This window comes from Tachysurus vachellii, chromosome 13 (assembly GCF_030014155.1).
Source record: "Tachysurus vachellii isolate PV-2020 chromosome 13, HZAU_Pvac_v1, whole genome shotgun sequence".
NCBI lineage: Eukaryota > Metazoa > Chordata > Actinopteri > Siluriformes > Bagridae > Tachysurus > Tachysurus vachellii.
Window position 1 is genome coordinate 15,817,778 of NC_083472.1, and position 22,036 is coordinate 15,839,813.

At 36.9% G+C, this 22,036-nt stretch overlaps 1 protein-coding gene across 5 annotated transcripts; it reads right to left on the bottom strand.

Moving 5' to 3' along the window:
* Positions 1–3,111: 3,111 nt before the first annotated feature.
* On the bottom strand, positions 3,112–20,724 carry fam199x (family with sequence similarity 199, X-linked). 5 transcript variants are annotated; one of them, XM_060884723.1, is made up of 8 exons: positions 20,599–20,673; positions 19,803–19,830; positions 17,393–17,566; positions 15,990–16,209; positions 13,106–13,252; positions 9,257–9,418; positions 6,529–6,762; positions 3,112–3,675 (listed from the first exon to the last, which is right to left on the bottom strand). In XM_060884723.1, exons 3-8 carry the CDS (start codon positions 17,557–17,559, stop codon positions 3,502–3,504), a joined length of 1,104 nt encoding a protein of 367 aa, XP_060740706.1. In that variant the 5' UTR covers positions 17,560–17,566; positions 19,803–19,830; positions 20,599–20,673; the 3' UTR covers positions 3,112–3,501. The 5 variants fall into 5 exon arrangements, with proteins under 5 accessions (XP_060740706.1, XP_060740704.1, XP_060740707.1 ...); XM_060884721.1 differs by lacking the exon at positions 19,803–19,830 and adding an exon at positions 20,359–20,408 and having other exon boundaries at positions 20,599–20,663; XM_060884724.1 differs by having other exon boundaries at positions 19,803–19,919; positions 20,599–20,630.
* Between the last annotated feature and the right edge of the window lie 1,312 nt (positions 20,725–22,036).

The window sequence follows — 22,036 nt, forward strand, 5'->3', positions numbered from 1 at the left end:
CTGTCAAATTTCACATGAATTATAAAATACAACCTTACTAACCTATAAAGCACTTAATGTCAGGTCATGTGCCACAGTACCTGAATAAACTTTTGTTTTTTTATGATTCGTCACGCCTTCGATCAAAGGGTACAGGCTATTTGGTAGTACCTCAAGTACAAAAGGCTACTGCAAGGGTCAGAGCTTTTTCTTACAGAGCCCCAAAGTTATGTTTAGGCCCCAGCTAAAAACACATTTGTTTAAATCTAGCTATTTATGAATAGATTTTCTTAGGTAAAGGAGCAGATCTAGAGGGTTCGTGTGCATAGAGTGTTTGGTGAAATGGGATGTCTGGATGCTGTTGGCTTACCACCCTTAGAAGTCACTCAGGTTTGCAGACTTTGGAGTGGTGGGATGCTTTATGTCCCAGGAAGTCCTCATGACTGTGTCATCTTTTCCTCTTTCTCTCTGTCTCCCTTTCTCTCTCTCTCACTCTCTGTCGAGCTATATATGCCACTCCCAAGCTCCCAGGGTTCTGTGATCCTCTCTTCTTACGGAGCTACTTCATCAGTCTTGATGTTCTACCCCTGGTTTGCACAAAAATATTGGAACATGAGACTGACTGGCATGCCCTGTTAGATCATTTAAACACTTAATAGCTCTGAATCTATCACAATCATTTGGCATTGCCTGTATAGGCCTGCCTGTATTGCCTGTAACAATTTGGAATGTCCTGAAACAACTGTATTAAAAACTACATGCAAAACTGGTGGGAGAAGGAACACAGTAGTTGGTAGCAAACACGAAAGCTGTGAAGAAAGCCAAAAACAATATTCATACCTCATGTGCCATACCTCATGTGTCATACCAACCATGTAAACTAACAATCAACATTAACAATTGAAAGTCACCAAGAAATGCAGAGGAACCAAGGGTAACCTCTACCAAAGTAATGAAAAGGCCAAAGTGTAAAAAGAAAATACTTGCAATATCATAAAGGGGAATATGGAATGTTTCAGATATGTTTCCAGTGGCCTGCATAAAGCCCTGAACTCAATTACACTAAACACATTTGGGATGAATTGGAATGTTGAATACATGACAGACATAACAGTGTCTGACCTCTAATGTTCATTTGGTTGAATGGGGAAATCCCATGCACAAAAAGCCTTCCCAGAACAGTGTTGAAAATATCTTGAAAATAATCAAATGTATCTAGTATTCCTATTGTTAAATAAGTGATTATTATATTTTAACACAAGGCTTTTTAATTTCACTTTTTACTTATTTCAAATAATCCAATGCCACCAAGTCATAGCTGTCCCAGATATCAACTGACTTCTTGACTTGACAGAGAATCAATGTACAATCTTTTTTCCTCATGATGTTAGCAATACTGATCTCTAACACTGATGAATGTTAATCTTTTTGAAATTCAGTTCAATTAAATTTAGTTGTAAAGTGCTTTTAACAATACACATGGTCTCAAAGCACCTTTACAGATACAGAAACAAAGTACTAGTAGTGTTTTTATTTGGTGTTTCCATATAATTTTCCTCAGATTTGTGTGATTCCATATTTTTTTCCTCTGTTTGATCTGTAAAAACAGTTATAATTGACTATAGTTATCTTTCTTTGTTTTTTTGTTAAGTGTCTCATACAGCCAGAAGTTTGGATTGTTGAGTGAAAATTGTTTTGTGGCATATATGTGCTTGTTTTTTTTTCTACACAATTAAACATTTGAATGAACATCTTCTGAGAGGGGTGATTCCATACTTTTTGCCAGGGGTTGTAATCATCCAGCAACCTCCAATATAATGTTGCTCAGAGTTTTGGCTTCATTGTTTAACCCATATAGATACCATTCTCCACACTTCAGCCTTTCCATTACGTGAATCAAGGTTAATCTTGGCTGCAGAACAGTATTTTTGGTGAATTTGAATCTGGCATTCTGGCTTGTGATATCGTCGGCTCTGCTCAGTGGAGGTTGGTGGTGGTCACCAAATCTTGTCTGCTTTTTATTCATAACTCTCACAAATGTTTGTCAACTGCTATCAGCCTGACTGATCTGCTTGATGTGTGGATGATACCAGTGGTTTCTTTATTTTCAGAGACATTCCAAATCATTGTATTGGCTCTGATCAAGTCCCAATTTTCTTAGCTTCAAAAAATTACCTTTCTTTCACAGCCAGCTATCTTGTCTTCATTTTGGATTATCTCTTCACAGGTGTAACCCAGGGCTCAAACCAAAAATACACATTCAGAGCTATTAAGTTGTCGCTGTCAGGCGGAATCCTCGTATTTCCAAAACGGTTATTTTTCAAGAAATTAAAAAAATGCTGTACCTTATCTGCAATGCACAGGGTTTAGTCCGCGTTGCAGTGGATTGTCTTGCGCTAAATTCCTGTCCCCAGATGAGCACCAGAACTAGCGGGGGTCAAGATTTTTTTTCTTTGAGCCCAGTGTTTTGAAGACATTTACCTCAGAAGACGTGTTGATTCGTTGCGACTCTTCTTGATGAGAAATCAGAAGAGGTGGACAGTTGAAGTGTCCAATGGAGTTATGAGATTTGCGCACAAGCTATTTTCAAGACTTTAGATTGGTTAATAACTTGTAAAAATAACAGATCCACGTGGGGACTGACCAATAGCATCGATATATGAAAAAATATGAAATAGACAAAATTTGGACATACGAGGTTTCTGCCTGACAGCGACAAAGTGTTTAATCAATCATTCTAACGGTTTACCTGAGCAACAGAAATGCATGTTAGTCACTTGACAAATGGGTCTCCTTCCTCTTTTAATCTCCAACCCAAATGTCTCCAATGTTTAGTAAAAACAAAAGCTTTGCTCTTCTGTTCTAATGCTTTCAGAGACTGATATGTATACATATATTAAACATGCTTTATGCATCCTGATGGACCCCCTTTGCTTGGAGCCAAGAATTGATACAAATTTTGCACTCAAATGTCATTGAATGTTTGAAAACATTGGTTTGATACTTAAAGTAACTTAATCTAAACTCTCTAATAATGCTCATACTTTAACAGTACCTTTTAACACAATTGACATTATAGTATATTAATGAAGTGGTGATGCTTCAATATACATGTTTATACACACACACAAGTACATATTACATCCACATTTTTATTCATTTTTTAAATAATTTCTTAAGTCACAAATTGTTGATCCACAAACTAATGAACATTTTGCTTCTTTATGTTCATTTTCCGGTTCATGTTTGTGCAACACTTTGACTTAAAAGGTATGAATAAAAGAAGAAAAATTCAAACAATGTAAAAGAAATTGATTGATCAATTATAGGTCTAGTTTGACAAGTAGCTGTGAATTATTTTAATGTTCATTAAACCATTTTACTGCTTTATAATTTTGACATTATATTCAATTTATATTCACTGTCATTTTTTTGTTTTTGTTTTTTGAAGCTCTTTACTATATAAGATTGACAGAGGTGAAATGACATGGATTAGAGGAAGCACCATATAATTTGGTCTCATCACATTAGGATGTCTATGTCATCTCCATGGTCGTCCTCTTCAGTGACTTTGAGTGACAGTACTTCTTCATTTAGAAACAGACCACTCAGTCTTTCCTTGCGAGCCTGTCTCTGTTCTTTCAGATGTCTTTTACGCAAAGCCTTCTGCTGTAGTTTTCTCTGCTTTGAGCGTTTCTATGAAAAGGATTGCAAGCAGATACTTTAAAACAAGTAGGCAAAGTAGCATGTATGCATTTAAAAAGGAATAAAGCAAAATGCATGCGCAATAGACTTCGTGTAAATTGTGCCTTGAAAGCTGCTGTGAAATGGTGGAAATCAAACTAAAGAGCGGTCAAAAAGCTCAGCAAGTTCAGTAACAAGGTGAGAAATGTATTAAAAATGAGTTTTTTTGATGCCAGCTTTTCAAATGGATTATAATCTTCTAAAATATTAATGAATAACCAGGATATACATGACAAAATCTTACTAATTGATAGGTGGAATTACAACCCCTGGCAAAAAGTATGGAATCACCCCTCTCAGATGATGTTCATTCAAATGTTTAAATTGTGTAGAAAAAAAAAAAGCACATATATGCCACAAAACAATTTTCACTCAACAATCCAAACTTCAGGCTGTATAAAACGCTTAAAAAAAAAAAAAAAACAAAGAAAGATAACTACAGTCAATTACAACTGTTTTTACAGATCAAACAGAGGAAAAAAATATGGAATCACACAGATCTGAGGAAAATTATATGGAATCACCAAGCACTTTGCATTTCTAAAACAAACACCTGTATCTGATTACAACTGCTAATTAGTCTGCAGTTAAAAAAAAGAGTGCTTGCACACATTAGTGATGTGTTGAACCAAGATGATTGACATAACTCAGGGCTCCAACACGAGAGATGTCAGTTGAAACAAAGAAGGTGGTAAATCTTCACGGAATATTGCAAAAGTTGGTAGTTCCCAGTCAGCTGTGTCTAAAATCTGGACCAAGTACAAATCAAATGGAAAGGTTGTAAAAGGGAAGCGTACTGGTAGACCAAGAAAGACATCAAAGCGCCAAGACAGAAAACTTAAAGCATATGCCTTGAAAACAGAAAATGCACAACAAAACAAATGAGAAACAAATGGGCAGAAAGTGGAGTCATGTCTGTGACCGGACTGTAAGAAATCGCCTAAAAGAAATGGGATTTACATACAGAAAAGCCAAACAAAAACCATCATTAACATCTAAACAGAAAAAAACAAGGTTTCAGTGGGCTAAAGAAAGACAATCTTGGACTGTGGATGACTGGATGAGAGTTATATTCAGTGATGAATCACAAATCTGCATTGGGCAGGGTGATGATGCTGGAACTTTTGTTTGGTGCAGTTCCAATGAAATTTATAAAGACAACTGCCTGAAGAAAACATGCAAATTTCCACAATCATTAATGATATGGGGTTGTATGTCAGGTAAAGGTATGGGACAGATGACAGTCATTACATCTTCTATAAATGCACAAGTATATGTTGAGATTTTGGACACTTTTTTTATTCCATCAATTGAAAGGATGTTTGGTGATGGTAGCATCATTTTTCAGGATGATAATGCATCGTGCCATAGGGCAAAATCTGTGAAAACATTCCTACAGGAAAGACATATAATGTCAATGGCATGGCCTGCAAATAGTCCGGACCTCAATCCAATTGAAAATCTGTGGTGGAAATTAAAGAAAATGGTCCACGACAAGGCTGCAACCTGCAAAGCTGATCTGGCAACTGCAATAAGACAAAGCTGGAGACAGATTGATGAAGTATACTGTTTTTCATTAGTTAAATCCATGCCTCCGAGAATATAACAACTCTCGAGTTGTTATAAAAGCCAGAGGTGGTGCAACAAAGTACTAGTAGTGTTTTTATTTGGTGATTCCATATTTTTTTCCTCTGTTTGATCTGTAAAAACAGTTGTAATTGACTATAGTTATCTTTCTTTGTTTTTTTTTTTTAAGTGTTTTATACAGCCAGAAGTTTTGATTGTTGAGTGAAAATTGTTTTGTGGCATATATGTGCTTGTTTTTTTTTCTACACAAACATTTGAATGAACATCTTCTGAGAGGAGTGATTCCATACTTTTTGCCAGGGGTTGTAAAACGTGCAGTTTCCCTAATTGTTTTCTCTCGAATGTCCTATAAATAATAAATATAATGAATTTATATACATTTTATAAACCAGTTTTGTAAATAATGCCGGTGATGTGAAGTAATACAGTCCCCTCTACAACTATTAGAAAGGCATGGCAAGTTTATTTGTTTTTGCTGCAGTCATTTGGGTTTAAGATCAAAATATGAATATGAGAAAAGTGTTTAGAATTTTAGCTTTTATTTCCTGGTATTTTATGTAGGTGTGTTAGAGATCAAACATAGCACATTTCACAGCAGACCACCCATATTTTATTCAAGCAAAAATACTGGAACAAGTAACTGACGTATTAATTTAGCGAAACATGCGAGTCCTGTTAGATCAATTGCTTAAACAATAAATACCTCTGAACATTTACTATTATTTTTAGCCTTTCACCTGTAAAGACTATATTTTCTGTTAAAAAGTGTATATGAAGATCAGAGAGCTGTTTATGCAAGAAAAGCTAAAAACAGCAATCTGTACAGCAGTGTCCTGTAAAAAAAATTAAACTACTGATCACCCAAGCAACAGCAGTTAAAACATTGTCAGAGCTGTAAAGAAAAAACCAACAACAGACAGGCATAATCTACAATGCAAAGACACTGAAAGCAGAAATATGGAAAACTGGAATTCAGAAAGAAGTACAGAGAAGAGCCACATACATTCTGGAACCAAGATTTACCTCTACCAATGGAAAATCAATGAAAAAAATGACCTTTAGTACATCTGACCCGCAATATTTAATTGCAGTGTACTTTGCACCCTATAAGGGTTATCATTTTATAAAACCTTTTAATTTAACTCTGTTCTGTAAAAACTCAAAAAATGTGCTTCACTGTTTAAATATTCCACTAGGAAATGTTTATCTTATGCCTACCTTGGAATCTCGGATGCGCTCAGCCACAGTGGCCAGGTTGCCATCACTGTGAGCACAACTGATGCTTGTGGACGAATTAGAACTTGCGCTACTGCTGGTGGTGCTAACCATGCTGACACTGCTGCTGCTCTGCACACTTACAGCACTGGCACTGCTGGGGACACTCCTCTTCCAGCTGTCTCGCAAACTTGCAGGTCTCTGGCGTGGACTGTGATCTTTGATGTAGTTCCTTACCTGGATAATCACAAGATTAAAACAAACACACAGCTACCAGTTTTTAGCTCTTGTTTTTCTTGTGTCTACACTTACTGCCTTTAAAACCTCACAGAGATGTCACTTCCTGTGCTTTAATCATTTGACAAATGACCATGTGATATTTCAGTTTCAGCTGTCAAGATGGGGTGCTAAGTGTGTATATATATATATATATATACACACACACACACATATATATACGTATACATATATACGCTAGGTGCCGCTAAAATCAGAAAACTTAGACCCTTGTGTCTAAATGAGGTGAAATTAGGTTTGATACATATGTGCTGAAAGTGTAATGTTGGGAATGACCCAAGTACTTAAAAAAATGGCCACCACTATTTCAGTAGGCATTTTTCACAACCAGCACTGAACTATCTTCATAAATCTCCACAAAAGGTTATCTTGGCAAGAACCGGAGAGGACTGCCTGTAGCTATAATTAGGGAGCCAAGCACATAGTCATTGCTGTCATTGGGATTCTTCTTCTTCTTCTTGCCCAAAACTTTGTAGGATGAACAGTTTGGGCTGAGGGATTAGCAGTTATGAACCAGGAAACAAAATAATATTCCAATGTTTTATGTTTTGGCTCATAACTTGAATACAATTATTTTTGTTTAATAGGCAAACTACATTTAAAAATTAATATTGCTTTTTTTTTAAAGTACTTTCACTATCAATGAATACTTGAATACTGGTTCAATAGATTGCAACAGGCAGTTTCAAAAGGTATTTTTTATGGGATACACACTCAGCTTGACTGTACCTTTACCTTGACACCAAATACTGTACAGTGCAAAAGTTTTAGGCTTCTTTTGTGTGAAGAAATGCTGTAAACTAAGAGCTTTCAAAAATATATATTTTAATTGTTATTTTTATCAATTTACAAAATGCAAACTGGGCGAACAGAAGAAAAATCTAAATCAAGTGATAGTTTCTGTCTGGGATTACAAGAAGAAACAGAAGGATTTGAGGCAGGCTACATCCACAGATCTGAGGTTATCTGTGTGTGTTATGTTTGGAACAGTCTACCTGTTTGGAACTGTGTACAAATGTACCTAGAAGAATTTATGTGCTTTTGCAGATAAAAGGTGGTCACACCAAATATTGATTTGACTGAATCTCTGTTCTCAAAATAATAAAAATAATTTTTAAAAAAATTCTAATTTTAAAACTTTTTTTTTTCCCACACATGGATAAAACTTTTGCAAAGTACTGAATGTGACAACCTGACATAAATCCCAGGACCATATGACAAATATTTTTTGCAAATTATGCATTTTTTTGTTGCTGGAGCTGGTAGATGTCTAGATTTAGGATCCAAATAAATTAGGGGTGTTCAACTCAAATTTTGTTTGTTCCAAGAATAAAACATGTCTAAACTACCAGCTCTCACTATTACATGTTGTTCACTCACTGCATTTCCAATATGTTAGTTCCAAAAATAAAATAAATATTGTATGTCAAATGGTTGATAAGAATTAGTTAGCGCACACTCTATGGCCAGCTGTTTAGCATTTTGAATGGTGCACAAATTGTGTTGTAAAGTTTTGACTTGGAAATTGTTTTGTAAAAAAATTTGACTTAGAAATGAGAAGATGCAGCTAATGCAATTATCTAAATTTTATTATTCTGCAGTAGCCAAATGGTTGTCATATTTTGTCGAATTTTGTTAAAATTAAGTGTGAATGGACTGTGGGCAGCACAAGGCTAATGTTATAAACCCAGCAGGAATCTAGGGTTAGTCTAACTTCATTTCTCTGTGCCTGAAAAAGTCAGACACCCTAAATATCCAGTAATACTCTTACCAATAACAAGGTTGGTGTCCATTGTTTATGAGTTGCTGTGTAGCTATTTTTTTTTTTGTTTTTATTTCAGTTGGCTTAATAGTCATCAATGTCATTTAAGTTGACATTGTTAAGTTAATAGGCAATCCCTATTAAAAACAGATGAAATCTCTATGAAATACAAATGTACACAAATCCTATATTACATTTCATTACATTTACGGCATTTAGCAGACACCCTTATCCAGAGTGACTTATAACTAAGCAACTGAGGGCTAAGGGCCTTGCTCAGGGGCCCAGCAGTGGCAGCTTGGTGGACCTGGGGTTCGAACCCATGACCTTCCGATCAGTAGCCCAACACCTTAACCACTGAGCTACCACATCCCCCCATATGACGTTATTTTACTAGCATATGATTCAATCTAACAACTTTATATGATTTGATGAGTCATTTCAGAAGCGTGACCTGTTCTGACTTGTCAGATATTGGTTGCATTAAAATAACTATTGTGACTTTCCTAGTACATAAAATACAGTACAGCAATGACCAGTTTTAAAAATTTCAGAATCACAGGTAAAAATTCACAGTTGTAAGATTTAACGCCATTCTTAGAGGATTGAGAAAGTACTACATTCACAAATAATGCTTAGATATTTTTCATTTTTTTCCCTTGTTTTACTGACCTGTTTTAGTTTATCATCCGTTAGGCAGTTAAGCTCAATGATGAACTCGCTGTCAGTTGGAGATATCTGAGCACTCGGGTCGATTATTTTAATTATGTCAAGCTGCTCTCGCAGCCCCATTTCTGTACTCACTTTCCGGCTTAAATACTCAATATACTCCACCTAAAAGAAAAACAGGCAATGTTTTTAGAGTAAATGTAATAAAACATTACAAACAAAAATCTTCGTCCTTCCTGAAAGTCACCAAAATGATATGATTTAAATTGATTAAGATTCATTCCTCAGCAACTAAGTAGCAAGTAATAGCTTCCGACTTGTTTGAAGCATAATACTTTAAGGCTATTTTTAGCAGTCATATTAGTTTTTGTTGAGGGTCAAATTTGTTATACGACACAAGAACTGATATACAACACAGGTCCTTAGCCAATCTCCTGAAGATAGGGTAAACTCTTCTGTTGGTGCATTCAGAAGACACACATTAGTTTTAAATAGGGATGTCCCGATCGGGTTTTTTTGCCCCCGAGTCCGAGTCATTTGATTTTGAGTATCTGCCGATACCGAGTCCCGATCCGATACTATAATACATTAAAAAAGAATAAAGAAGACCGAATAAACAGATCCAGGATGTTCCTTATTTTTTATTTAATTCACCTTATTTTAACATTCAACAACATCTGTTAACAAACAAAGCACTTCTGTGAGGTAGCTTGAACAATCAAGTAATAAATAACATAAATTCTTCACTTTTGGTCTTTAGTGCAACAATAAAAAAAATAAAAAGTCTAATATAAAAACAAATAGCACCTCAACTTAAAATACCCGGCAGGCATGTAAACAAATAAAAAAATAAAAGTGTCACAGTGTTTGCAAAGCCAGTAATGTGCTTTTAGGAACTGCACTCCTAACTCTTACTGTCATCACATGTTTTTCTTAATGAAAACTAACATCTCTAGCTTGTCAGGTTTGAGCCTGTTTCTGTTCTCATCAAGGACGTTTGATGCATAGAGGGAAAACTGATTAGCATGTTCTTTCCAGTACTGAAGTGGGTTGCTTTTCTTAGGGGTGTTTTTTTCTGAGAGGTAGGTCTGCACTTGAGTTTCTGCTGATGTGGTACTCACGGACCGTCCCTGTGACTGCCTCTCTTGTAAGATTTCCTTAAAGGCGATGTCCAGGCTGCTACATGCTTCATGACATGGTGCCTTGCTCACTGGCTCTGCTGCAGCCTCATTTTCCTCTGGCATTGCACTGACAGCCCTCCTCCCCTCTGCCTTTTCCACCTCCTGGATAAGGTGTTCCTTTGCAAGCAACAGGTTGGCTGACTTTGTGAAAAGTCTTCGGCTGGGTTGCCTGGGTAAACGCGCTGTATTGTGTCGGGTGTTTGTTTTTGAGATGCCGTATCAGGTTTGTTGTGTTAAATGTAGCCTTTTCCTTTCCACCTCTTGAAATCCCAAGTTTCATATCTCACAGTTTGCTATGGCAATGTTGTCATCAACTTTATAATACCTCCAGACCGCAGACATGCTCGCGCTTTCCGCTTCAAGCTGCTTCCGTGTTCTACTTTTAGCCAATAGCGTCTCTGCAACAAAGTGATGTCATGCCGCACGCGCTGCTGTTTCTGTGTGGAGTCAAAGGTGCCACCGCATAACTCTGTGCCACCGCATAACTATAGATGTGTTAAAAATAATGAGAATATTTTTACATATATATCCGAGTCCTGATCGGGAGGTAACATCCGATTCCGATCGAGTCTGAAACCACGTGATCGGGCCCGATTTCCGATCACGTGATTGGATCGGAACATCCCTAGTTTTAAATACATTTTTGAATTTGATGTTGCCCTGTTGAGACTTGAGACTGTTGAGGTTTTCTTCCACATATTTGCCTGAAATTTACCAGGATTGTTCCAAATTATGAACTTTGCAAGCAAAATTAATTTTGTCTATTTTCGTTGAACTATGTGTTCAGAACAGTATATACTACGCGTTCGTTATCCTCTTGGGTCATTTTGACTCGGCCACATTTAGTGGGGCAATAGGTCACACTTTTGCCCTTTTCAGCGCAATGAACATACATACAGACACAAAAATGCACGTAAAATGTCCACTAACACACGCACCCAAAACACACACTCACACCCCACACACACACAAACTGGGCACTGCATTTCATTAGGCCTCCAGAAAAGAAAAAAAAGCCAAACATTTGTAATTATTTCACACTTTTGATATGCCTTCGACTAGCAGAGGGCAAAATATGATCTACCGAAATGATGCTACATACACACACACACACAGTCAAACACTGTTCGAAGCATTGGGCATTGCAATTCAGTTGGTCTCCAGACAAAAAAAAAAAGCTACACATTTGTAAACATTTCACACACACACACGCACGCACACACATGCACACACATGCACACACATGCACACAAATTGGGCATTGCATTTCATTAGGCCTCCAGAAAAAAAAGCAACACATTTGTAAATATTTCTCACTTTTGATATACCTTTGCCTAGCAGAGGGCAAAATATGATCTACCGAAATGATGCTACACACACACACACACACACACAAGCACTGGGCATAGCAATTCATTAGGCCTCAAGAAAAAACAAAAGCTACTCATTTGTAAATATTTCACACTTGTTAGATGCATTTGTCCAGCTGGGGGCAAAATCTGATCTACCAACAAGCTTTACACACACACACACGCGCACACGCGCACACACGCACACGCACACACACACACACACACACAGAGACACACACAGAGACACACACAGAGACACACACAGAGACACACACAGAGACACACACAGAGACACACACAGAGACACACACACCTTGGGCATTGCAATTCATTGGGCCTCCAAAAAAAACAAAAACAATCATTTGTAAATATTTCACACTTGTTATATGAATTTGTCCAGCTGGGGACAATATCTTCTCTTCTTCTTCTATCAACAATCTTTACACACACACACACACGTTGTGTTTTCATATTCAAATCATATTTGTTTCCTCTCTCTTATTTATGAATTTAGTTGCATCAGTCAGCTTTGGCCTGGAGATATGCTGAGTAATGTTTGACATTTATCAGTCAGTGGTTATCCAAAATAATATTTAATAATTTCTGCTTATTTTACTCAAAACATGCCAAAATTTCATAAGGGTTATCATTCATAAATTAAGTATAATAAAACAAAACATAAGGAGGTAAACAAAGTTTTATTCACATGAAATTATGGCATGTTTTTGAGAGTGTGTGTGTGTGTAGCCTGTTGTTGGTTGATCAGATGACATCAGGTGGATATTACAAGTGTAAAATAGATATTATACACATAATGGTGTTAATTATAGAATTTTTGATTTTTAAGCATTCAAGTCAATTTGGCCTGTAAAAAAACAGGTTTTATTATTTGCTGACATTAAAAATGGTCAAAATGGTTTCAAAACAATCTCCTGCCCTTGAAATATACCAGCCTGTAATCGTGCATCAACTTTTGTGCCTCTATAGTGAAAATAATTCAAAATTTCTGGGGTTTTTTTTACTAAATGAGGCATTTTTGTATATAAATAAGGTTTATTATACCAAATATATATATATATTTTTTTTTTTTTTGCAAAATATATGTTAACATGTTGGAAACAAGTTAGACTAAAAAGGTAAAAAAAAAAAAAAAAAAAAAAAAGGCTATCACATATAGTTAATTTTTTATAAGCAGTCAAAACAGACAAGGTCAAGTTGACTCAGAGCTCCTAATTTGTATAGGACAACACAAGGGTTAAGCATATTTTGGAAACCAATTAAATGTTACCAAATAGTACTCTGCTGTTTGTCAGACATACCTGTTCATCATTGGTCATCGCAGTCCAGGGCAATTCATCCAGGTTCCGATGAGGTTTAAGCTTTCGTTTTGAAACAAGGCAGGGTGAGCTTGGTATACTGGGTATGATGTCTGAGACTACATCACTGGCAATATCACTTCCTGGCAACTGAAAGAATGCCATTTTAAGGTGACAGGATATTAATCACACACATTTGTTTCAAATAAATCTCTCTTTACACCTCATTTAATGATGAATGAAAATTTCTGCCCTTTGAGTGCCACCTCCAACACGCCACTCTAGACCAAACTTTACTGTGGAGACTGTGGAATGTGACCATTGCGTGAATTTATTCGTTTATTTTTAAAGCCATGTCAGCATCTCACGGCTTGCGAAGTCTGTTTCTCATTGCCAGAGAGTCCAATATAACCTAGGATCCAACAAAACACTGTATCGTATTCACCCTGTGTAAAATGTCAACTTTAGATAAAATGTTCAAAAGTATAGGGTGGTCAGTATTTACTGATTCCAGTGCTTGGAGACAAGTTCTTGAGTGAGAAAATATATATATATATAAAAAAAAAAAAACTTACATCCTTCACAATTTTCTATAGTTTTTTTTTTTTTTTTTTTTACATGCACATGCTTCAACTGTAAATGGAGAATTTTCCTGGAATATAGATGATACCACAACAATGATCTCCAATGACTGCTGTTACTGAAACACAGATACACCGATTTGGATACATCAGAAAAATAGGCTCATGTTGTGGAGCATTGCCTCATATATACAAGTACTGTATTGCTGGTGAAACTTATTTTGATTATTTTGACTTATTTGGTCACTTTCTTTTTTCCTTGGGTCAATTTTGAAATAATGCTTAATTTTAGAACAAAGCTGTATCTAATTTAAATAGGTTTTCTAGATGAGGATTTATCCAAATCCCAAAAGTTTATGTACTTTGGTTTGATTTCATACAATAGATGATGCTTAGGGTGAAAAACTGCTTGGTAGGCTGGAATGCTTAAGTTTAACCGCATATTGTAAAGCAAGTTTCAAATGTCTGTTCTGGAGTGAAGGTTCTTTGGCTTCTGTGTAAAGGCTTTGAACCAGAGAGGTTCTAAATGCTTTTAATGCTAGCTGTATTCCTTGATGATGTATGGTGTCTAATACCATTATACACAATTTTCTAGCAGTCATATTTGCTAGCATAGCCTAGTCGAGATCTAACTATTACATTATAAAGATGTAAGAGTACAATGAAGTCATCAATCCATTTTGACTTTACCAGAACTTTTAAATATCCAATGCCTTAAGACATTTTTCCACAAGGTGTGGAATGCAAGACCTATGAATTTTACTTTTTTAACTATGTTGACAACTTCTCTATCCAAGAATAGCTCTGGGTCAGGATGCAGGGCTGCAGGAGGCAAAAATGCATACAAAAAGTCTGTTTTAGAAAAATTAAATCCATTTTTAACTGACCATACAATTGTCTTATTTAAGCATAACTGCACTTGTCTTTTGATTTCATTTAGTTTTTTACGTTTATTGTGTTTTATAACATCAGGGATACTGTTAATTTTGATATTAAAGTGGGTTACTGAGAGAATGATTAGAGAAGAGGGACTCTTAGTTGTTACCCATTTGGATTTGATAGGCTAGTTCCTACATGTGTACAGAAAAGCTTGTTGGATAGGAAATTGGAGATAAAAATTGGTCATTTCCCCCTGAGCCCAATGGACAAGAGAAATATGGCTGATTTAATTTCCAAAGACTATTATATCATGGCCATGTTATGTCTAGCCACTTGATTGGAATTGGTTCTTCCAACCACATATCTATACAAAGACTGAGCCGCACTGTATTGGAATGTAGATACCCTGAACCCTTCTTCATAACAACTGAACCTCTCTCCTTGAAGTTCTTTATGTATGGCGGATTTAGTCGGCGGATCTTACTAGCAGCAATATCCTTGCCTGTGAATGTCTTTTTGTGCAAAGCAATTATGTCTGCACCTGGTCCTTGCAGGTAACCATGGTTAGCAGAAGAAGAACAGTGATTTCAAGCACCACCCTTCTTTTAAAGCTTGTATAAAATAGTGTTAATAAATAAAGTGTGTTACTATAACAATCAGCATGATAGAGTGATCTTCAGCCTTGTCCTAATTAAAACACTGACCTGTGTTATGAGAATCACTGACATGATGTCAGCTGGTCCTTTTGTGGTAGGGCAGAAATGCAGTGGAAATGTTTTTTGGGATTAAGTTCATGACTTTGCAATTAATTGCAAATCATCTTTTCACATAACATTCTGGAATATATGCAAATTGGCATCCTAAAAACTGAGGTAGCACACTTTGAGAAAATTGATATTTGTGTCATTCTCTAAAATTTTTATTAATCTTTAATTAAAATTAATCTTCAATTTAATCTTCAATTAATTGTTAGGATAACGCCAGCAGTAATGTGTTTTTGAGTATTTTGCACAATGCTGAAAGTCATATTGTGACTCTTTGAAATACAGTAGACATCTCTTATTTGGTTTTATGATGAAATTCCAAATTTAAATGTTAACCCATGTTTATTTTGACCAGAAACCCACCACTGTCACTTTAAGCTTGAACCACATGCAAAAACAGATGTCATTTGTGATACTGCTGCTTCTGATAGACACTACTGTGCTGCCTCAGTGTGCATTAAGAATGCTCTTACCTGTTAACATGGGCACCAAAAAAAAAGCATTGATTCTTTAAAAAAGAATCACCCAGCAAAAAATAAACTTAATTCAGTTTGATTACAAGCTTTATATAATCAAGATGTCTTATTTTCAGAGTTTCAAAGTCTGAATATCCTACAGCACCTTTAAGTCATGCAAATTTTATGTTCCTTTGTTGAGCCTTACCTGCCACTCAAACTCACTGTCTGACCAGTCCCAGTATGTGCTGATAGAAGATGATACATCACTGCAGACACTTCCTTCTGGGAAGAAGTCAAAAGAAGTGAGCTCCTGATCATCCAGGAGAGAGAAGCAATCATCTTGATCTCCCACAGACACAGACGAAAAGAGCTCCTCACTGCACTCTGAACTTGCTACACTGGTGCCACATGATGTCAGGTTCCATCTAAACCAAAATGGCAAAGGAAACGTGCATAAACTAATTAATTTTTCATAATAAAACCTGACAGATAGAACTATAAAGATACTGTGAGATTCACATCAATATTTACAAAAGTAAAAACAATTGTACAATACATACAATTGGACAATGGTCCAAATCTGCCTAACCCATAAAATATACAGAGACCATTCATTCATTCATTCATTCATCTTCTACCGCTTATCCGAACTACCTCGGGTCACGGGGAGCCTGTGCCTATCTCAGGCGTCATCGGGCATCAAGGCAGGATACACCCTGGACGGAGTGCCAACCCATCGCAGGACACACACATTCTCATTCACAAACGCACTCACACACTACGGACAATTTTCCAGAGATTATACAGAGACCACCTTGGACCCAATTGCTCCAGAAAGCAATGATTGGCACACATTCTAAGCTACGCAGTTACACAAGATTCCCGCCTCCGCCTTGTGTGTGGAGTTTGCATGTTCTCCCGTGCCTCGGGGGTTTCCTCCGGGTACTCCGGTTTCCTCCGCCGGTCCAAAGACATGCACGGTAGGTTGATTGGCATCTCTGGAAAAATTGTCCGTAGTGTGTGAGTGAATGAGAGTGTGTGTGCCCTGAGATGGGTTGGCACTCTATCCAGGGTGTATCCTGCCTTGATGCCCAATGACGCCCGAGATAGATACAGGCTCCCCATGACCCGAGATAGTTCGGATAAGCGGTAGAAAATGAATGAATGAATGAATGACAGGTCATACACTAGCTTAACATGTCCCGTGGTCAGAGACATTTATGTTTTACTTTAATGTATTTTTTTTTAAGATATGGTGAATCTGCAGAACACTTATTTAAAAATATTAAACCTCTGTTCACAATATTTTTTTATTTATATGGTTTATACAGACAAAAATGCAATTGTTTTGCATTGTTTATTATTGAGAAATTAAAAGGAGCTTTTCAGTCTAAAATCTGTTCAAAATATTCTGAGAATGAAATTAAATCATGAACCACAAAGCCAGTGAATCAAATCGTGAGCAGAGGGTATCATGTAAAGGTTTTCATTTATTCGGCTCATTCAACATTTGTATTGTTTAGTCACCATCAGAGAAGAAATTCTTTGTATGAGCAGCAGTGAATGTCTTTAATAGATCTGCAAGTGCACCTGCAAGTGTTGTTATACCTGTTGCTGTGGAAGCGGTGCAGAGGGTCTGTCCGATGACAAGATGATTGCCGACAGCCAAAGTCACTAACGTCCAGCGTGCCATCTTCACTCAGGTTTCCCTGCTGCAAGAGCACTGGAAAAGGTTCCTCCGGAGCAAGGAAGTCCTTGTGAATGTTATCAGACATTTGAAACCTGAAAACCATGAATGAAAGAGACACAAGCCTCCAAGATGTCTTTGGAAGGGTTTAAAACATATATTATATTATATATACGTTCTTAAAGAAAGAGTTTGTTATATTTCCCATGTTTTAAGACAATGGTATCAATCTTAGACAAGTTAGTTAATTAGTTTGCCAGGTGAGCTTAGTTTAAGGGAAACCAACTTAGAGGTTGTTCCACATTATTAAGCAAATCACAGTTCTCATGCAATATGGGGAGGAAGAAAGAATTTTCTGAAGATGAAAAGTGTGAAAAAGTGCAAAAGAAAAATGTCTTGCAAAAGGCATGAAAACAATTGATATATCTCAAAAACCATAATCATCGAACTGTCAAAGCATTTGCCAGTGATTCACAGCCGAGAAGAATTTGATCAGATAAAGGTTTATTAAGAAAGGTTTCTGTCAGACAAATTTATGTTATTAAAAGAGCAGCTATACGAAAAGCCACTGCTGAGCAGCGAACAGGTATTTGTCACAAGAACCTCTCGATGCACTATCCTTCAGAGGCTACCAGTTTCGACCTCCCCTAACCTAAACTCACAAAGAGAAATGTTTGCAATGGGCTCAGAATAACATAAGACTAATTTTCAAACAGTTTCATTCACTGACAAATGCCATACTACACTTGATGGTCCAGATGGACGGAGTTCTAGATAGGTGCTGAAAGACCACCCTGTTCCAACAAGACTGAGACATCAGAAATGAGGTGGTGTAGTGATGATTTGGGCTGGAATATTGGGAAGTCAAATGGTAAGTCCCTTCAGGGTCCCTGACAGTGTCAAAATGACCTCTGTAAAGCATGTGGAGTTCCGGTCAAACCATTTTGTTCTATGGTACAGAAAGAAGAATTGCACCTTCCAAAATAAAATGTGTTTCATGCAGGATAATGCACCCTCCCATGCTGCAAAAAACACCATTGATTCCTTGATTGTTATGGGCATAAAAAGAGAAAAAGTCATGGTGTGGCCACCATCATCCCCTGACCTCAATCCTATTGAGAACCTCTGAAGCATCCTTAAAATGAAGATCTATGAGAATGGGCAGCAGTATACCTCCAAACAACAACTCTGGGAGGCAATACTGGCATCTTCAAATGAAATACTGCCAGAAACTATACACAGACTTACAAGTTATATGGGAATTGTTAAAGTTATCCCCAAGAAGGGTGCATATATTATTATATAATATATATTATTATATATATTATATAATATATATTATTATATATGAACTGTAAATAGGTTTTTTGTTTGATTTCATATGTAGGTTAAAACACCGTCATTAACTGAAGCATAAACTGGGTGAGGGTGAGGGTGAGGAACAGGAACATGCTACTCACAGCAACAAGGCAGTAGTTATACTGCATCAGCAAGATTTCTCCCAAGCAAAGATTTCAAAGCACACTTGGGATTCAAGATGTGCTGTTGAAGCCATTTTAAAGAAGCACAAAGAAATGGGCAATGTTGAGGACTGTAGACAAAGTGGTCATCCACGGAAACGTAATTCAGCAGGTGAAATTCACATCATGCTTAATTACCTTTAATATAGGAAGATGTCCATCAGGGACATCAGCAAATAACTGGAAAAAACCATTGGGACCCATCTAGTAGGTACACACTCTACTGTCCACAGAAGTCTGGCCAATAGTGGTCTTCATAGAAGTATTATGGACAAAAAGCTATTCCTCTGACATAGAAACAAGACTGAGCGACTCAACTATGCACTAAAACCTAGGAACTAGGGTGCAGAAAAATGGCAGCAGGTGCTCTTGGACATTCAAGTCGAAATAGAATAGTAGAAGGCAGTTTATTCACAAAAGGGCTTGAGAGATGTACAATAATGAGTGTCTGCATACAAGTTTGGGGATGTATTTCTGCAAATGAAGTTGGTCAAGATTAATGATGTCCTCAATGCTGAGAAATACAGGCAGATACTAACCCATCATGCAATACCATCAGGGAGGCATCTGATTTGCCCCAAATGTATATTTCAGCAGGACAACAACCCCAAACATACAGCCAATGTTAGTAAGAACTGTCTTCAGCATAGAGAAGAAAATGAGTCCTGGAAGTGATGGATTTGGCCTCCACAGAGCCCTGAGCTTAACATCAATGGGTCTCTCTGGGATTACAGGAAAAGACATTATGATTTGAGACAGCCACCATCCACAGATCTGTGGTTAGTTCTCCAAGCTGTTTGGCTCAACCTACCTGCAGAGGTCCTTCAAAAACTGTGTACCTAGCAGAATTCATGGCAAAAAGTGGTCACACCAAATATGGATTTGATTTGGATTTCTCTTCTTTTCATTTACTTTCCATCTTGCTAATCTATAAAAATAATAATTATTATACCGTGAACACCTCTATTCTATTTTTGAATAGCATATGCATAATTATAACCATTGAACTTACTTTATTTTAAGACTAATTAACAAGTAACCTAAACTATGTTTTGTAATTTAGAAAATAATATGTACATTATTTGTAAATAACTGTTACAGGAATACATATTATGTATGTCAGAAATATTTGTAATATGTCATTCATTAATACTTCCAAACCTGATGGCGGAGGGTGGGGGGTAACGGGCTAGAGAAAGTATACAGTATGTAAATAATCCTACCTCAAGATGACCGTTACATGATGTGAAATTAATTACGTCGTGTTATTTCTATCACTTCTGCTACAAAGTCTCATTAACCCAAATCTTGATTTTTCATTTATCAGGCCAGAAAATAAATAATACTTTTTACCTGTGCCAATTTACATAATGTCCAAATTTACTTGAAATCTGCCTACCACTGATCGTTGCTGGGCCTTCGAACAAGCACAAAACCCGAGTTAGCTTTAGCGATCGTGGTATAATACGAAAATAACGGCCAGGCGTGATTAACCACTGCTATGCAGACTAGCATAATGTCCATATAAGATAATACTGTCAACTTCAATAGGTAATAAGGCTGTAATAATAAACAATGTTATTATACTGAAACTAATTCGGACATACCTGTTAATTTCCTCACTGTATGGACACCATTTCCCCAGCAAATAACACGACTCTTACAGATTATCCCTGACCTCCGTCACATGACTACTCCCTGCAAAACAAGTCACCCCACGTAATCCACAAAACCCCGCCCATTGAAAACGTAACGTGTGCTCGCTTTTACTCATAGATATATACACTAGATGTCGCCTTGTATACGGCAGTACATTGGAACGAATGCGTCCACTGAGCCGCCATCTTGGTACAGGGGACCCCCTTCTCTTAATGCATCAGCGTCGATGTAGGCAAAGACATAAAATCACCATAAATTTTCTAGTTTTTTTTGTTCCAAAGGTCAGACATGTATTTATCATTAACTCCAGAGAAAATTTAAGGTTTTGATATTAAGATAATCTACTTTTTCACAATAATGCCTAGTGCTAGTAGGTGTAAGTTTATTACTTACATTCATCCACTTGAGTAAACTTCAAATGAACAATCACTACTTACCTTAGCCTACTGCATGCAACACTGCTACAATGGTGTGACTATACATGTTCATTTAAACATTTAAATTGTATTGGTTTATTTGTATTGGTTTATATAGTATCCCTGCAACAACACGACCTTACAGTTTCTTCCTGACCATTTTGCTCTGCAGTTGCAGAGTATGAACCTTTGCAACATGGTGTTGTCTCAACTTATGAAAGTTACAGACAACCAGTGACATTAAGCTAAAGTGATGGTTGTCTATGCCATCTTGAGTTTGGAAAGAGCAGTCAGAACTCCTAAAGAAGAATTTTAGTAAACTTATCAAAATAAAATACTCTCCTTTTTTGAAGAATTGTCGTGATTCAGCCCGGACTTTTGGCCATGTGCTATTGTTGTTGTCACGTGTCTGTCCCGCGTTCGTCTGCTCCTCCCTGTTTCAACACCTGTTCCTTATTATGTCATAGTCTTCATTGTATTTAAGTGAGCTGCGTTGCTGAAGGCAGCGCGGAATCATTAGTTACGTTTACCCCTCGTTAGGGCTAGTCTCTGTTAAATGTCGTCATTGTATTGTTTCAGTTATTGTCTTTTCTGTCTTTGTCATCTTTATTTTATTAAACCCCCTTCATTTGAAGCTATCCTGCGTACGGGTCTGTCTCCTTCCAGCCAGGTTGGAGGTTCACGGAACTGTTATCAGTGATTTTTTTTCAGAGTTTGACAGTTTTGTTATTGCAGGGGATTTTAATATTCACATAGAAAATACACTTTTGACCTGATTCAGCATGTGCATGGACCCACACACAATCGTGGACACACTATAGATTTACTTATCAGTAAGGGTCTAAACATTTCATCCATTGTTATTAAGAATGACAAACTCCCCAAGTCAGATTGGGGAGTCGGGGGGGGGTTTCAGGTGGTTCAGGTGGAACCCCCCCTCACTGCCAAAGGTCCAGAATTAAAGTCCTTT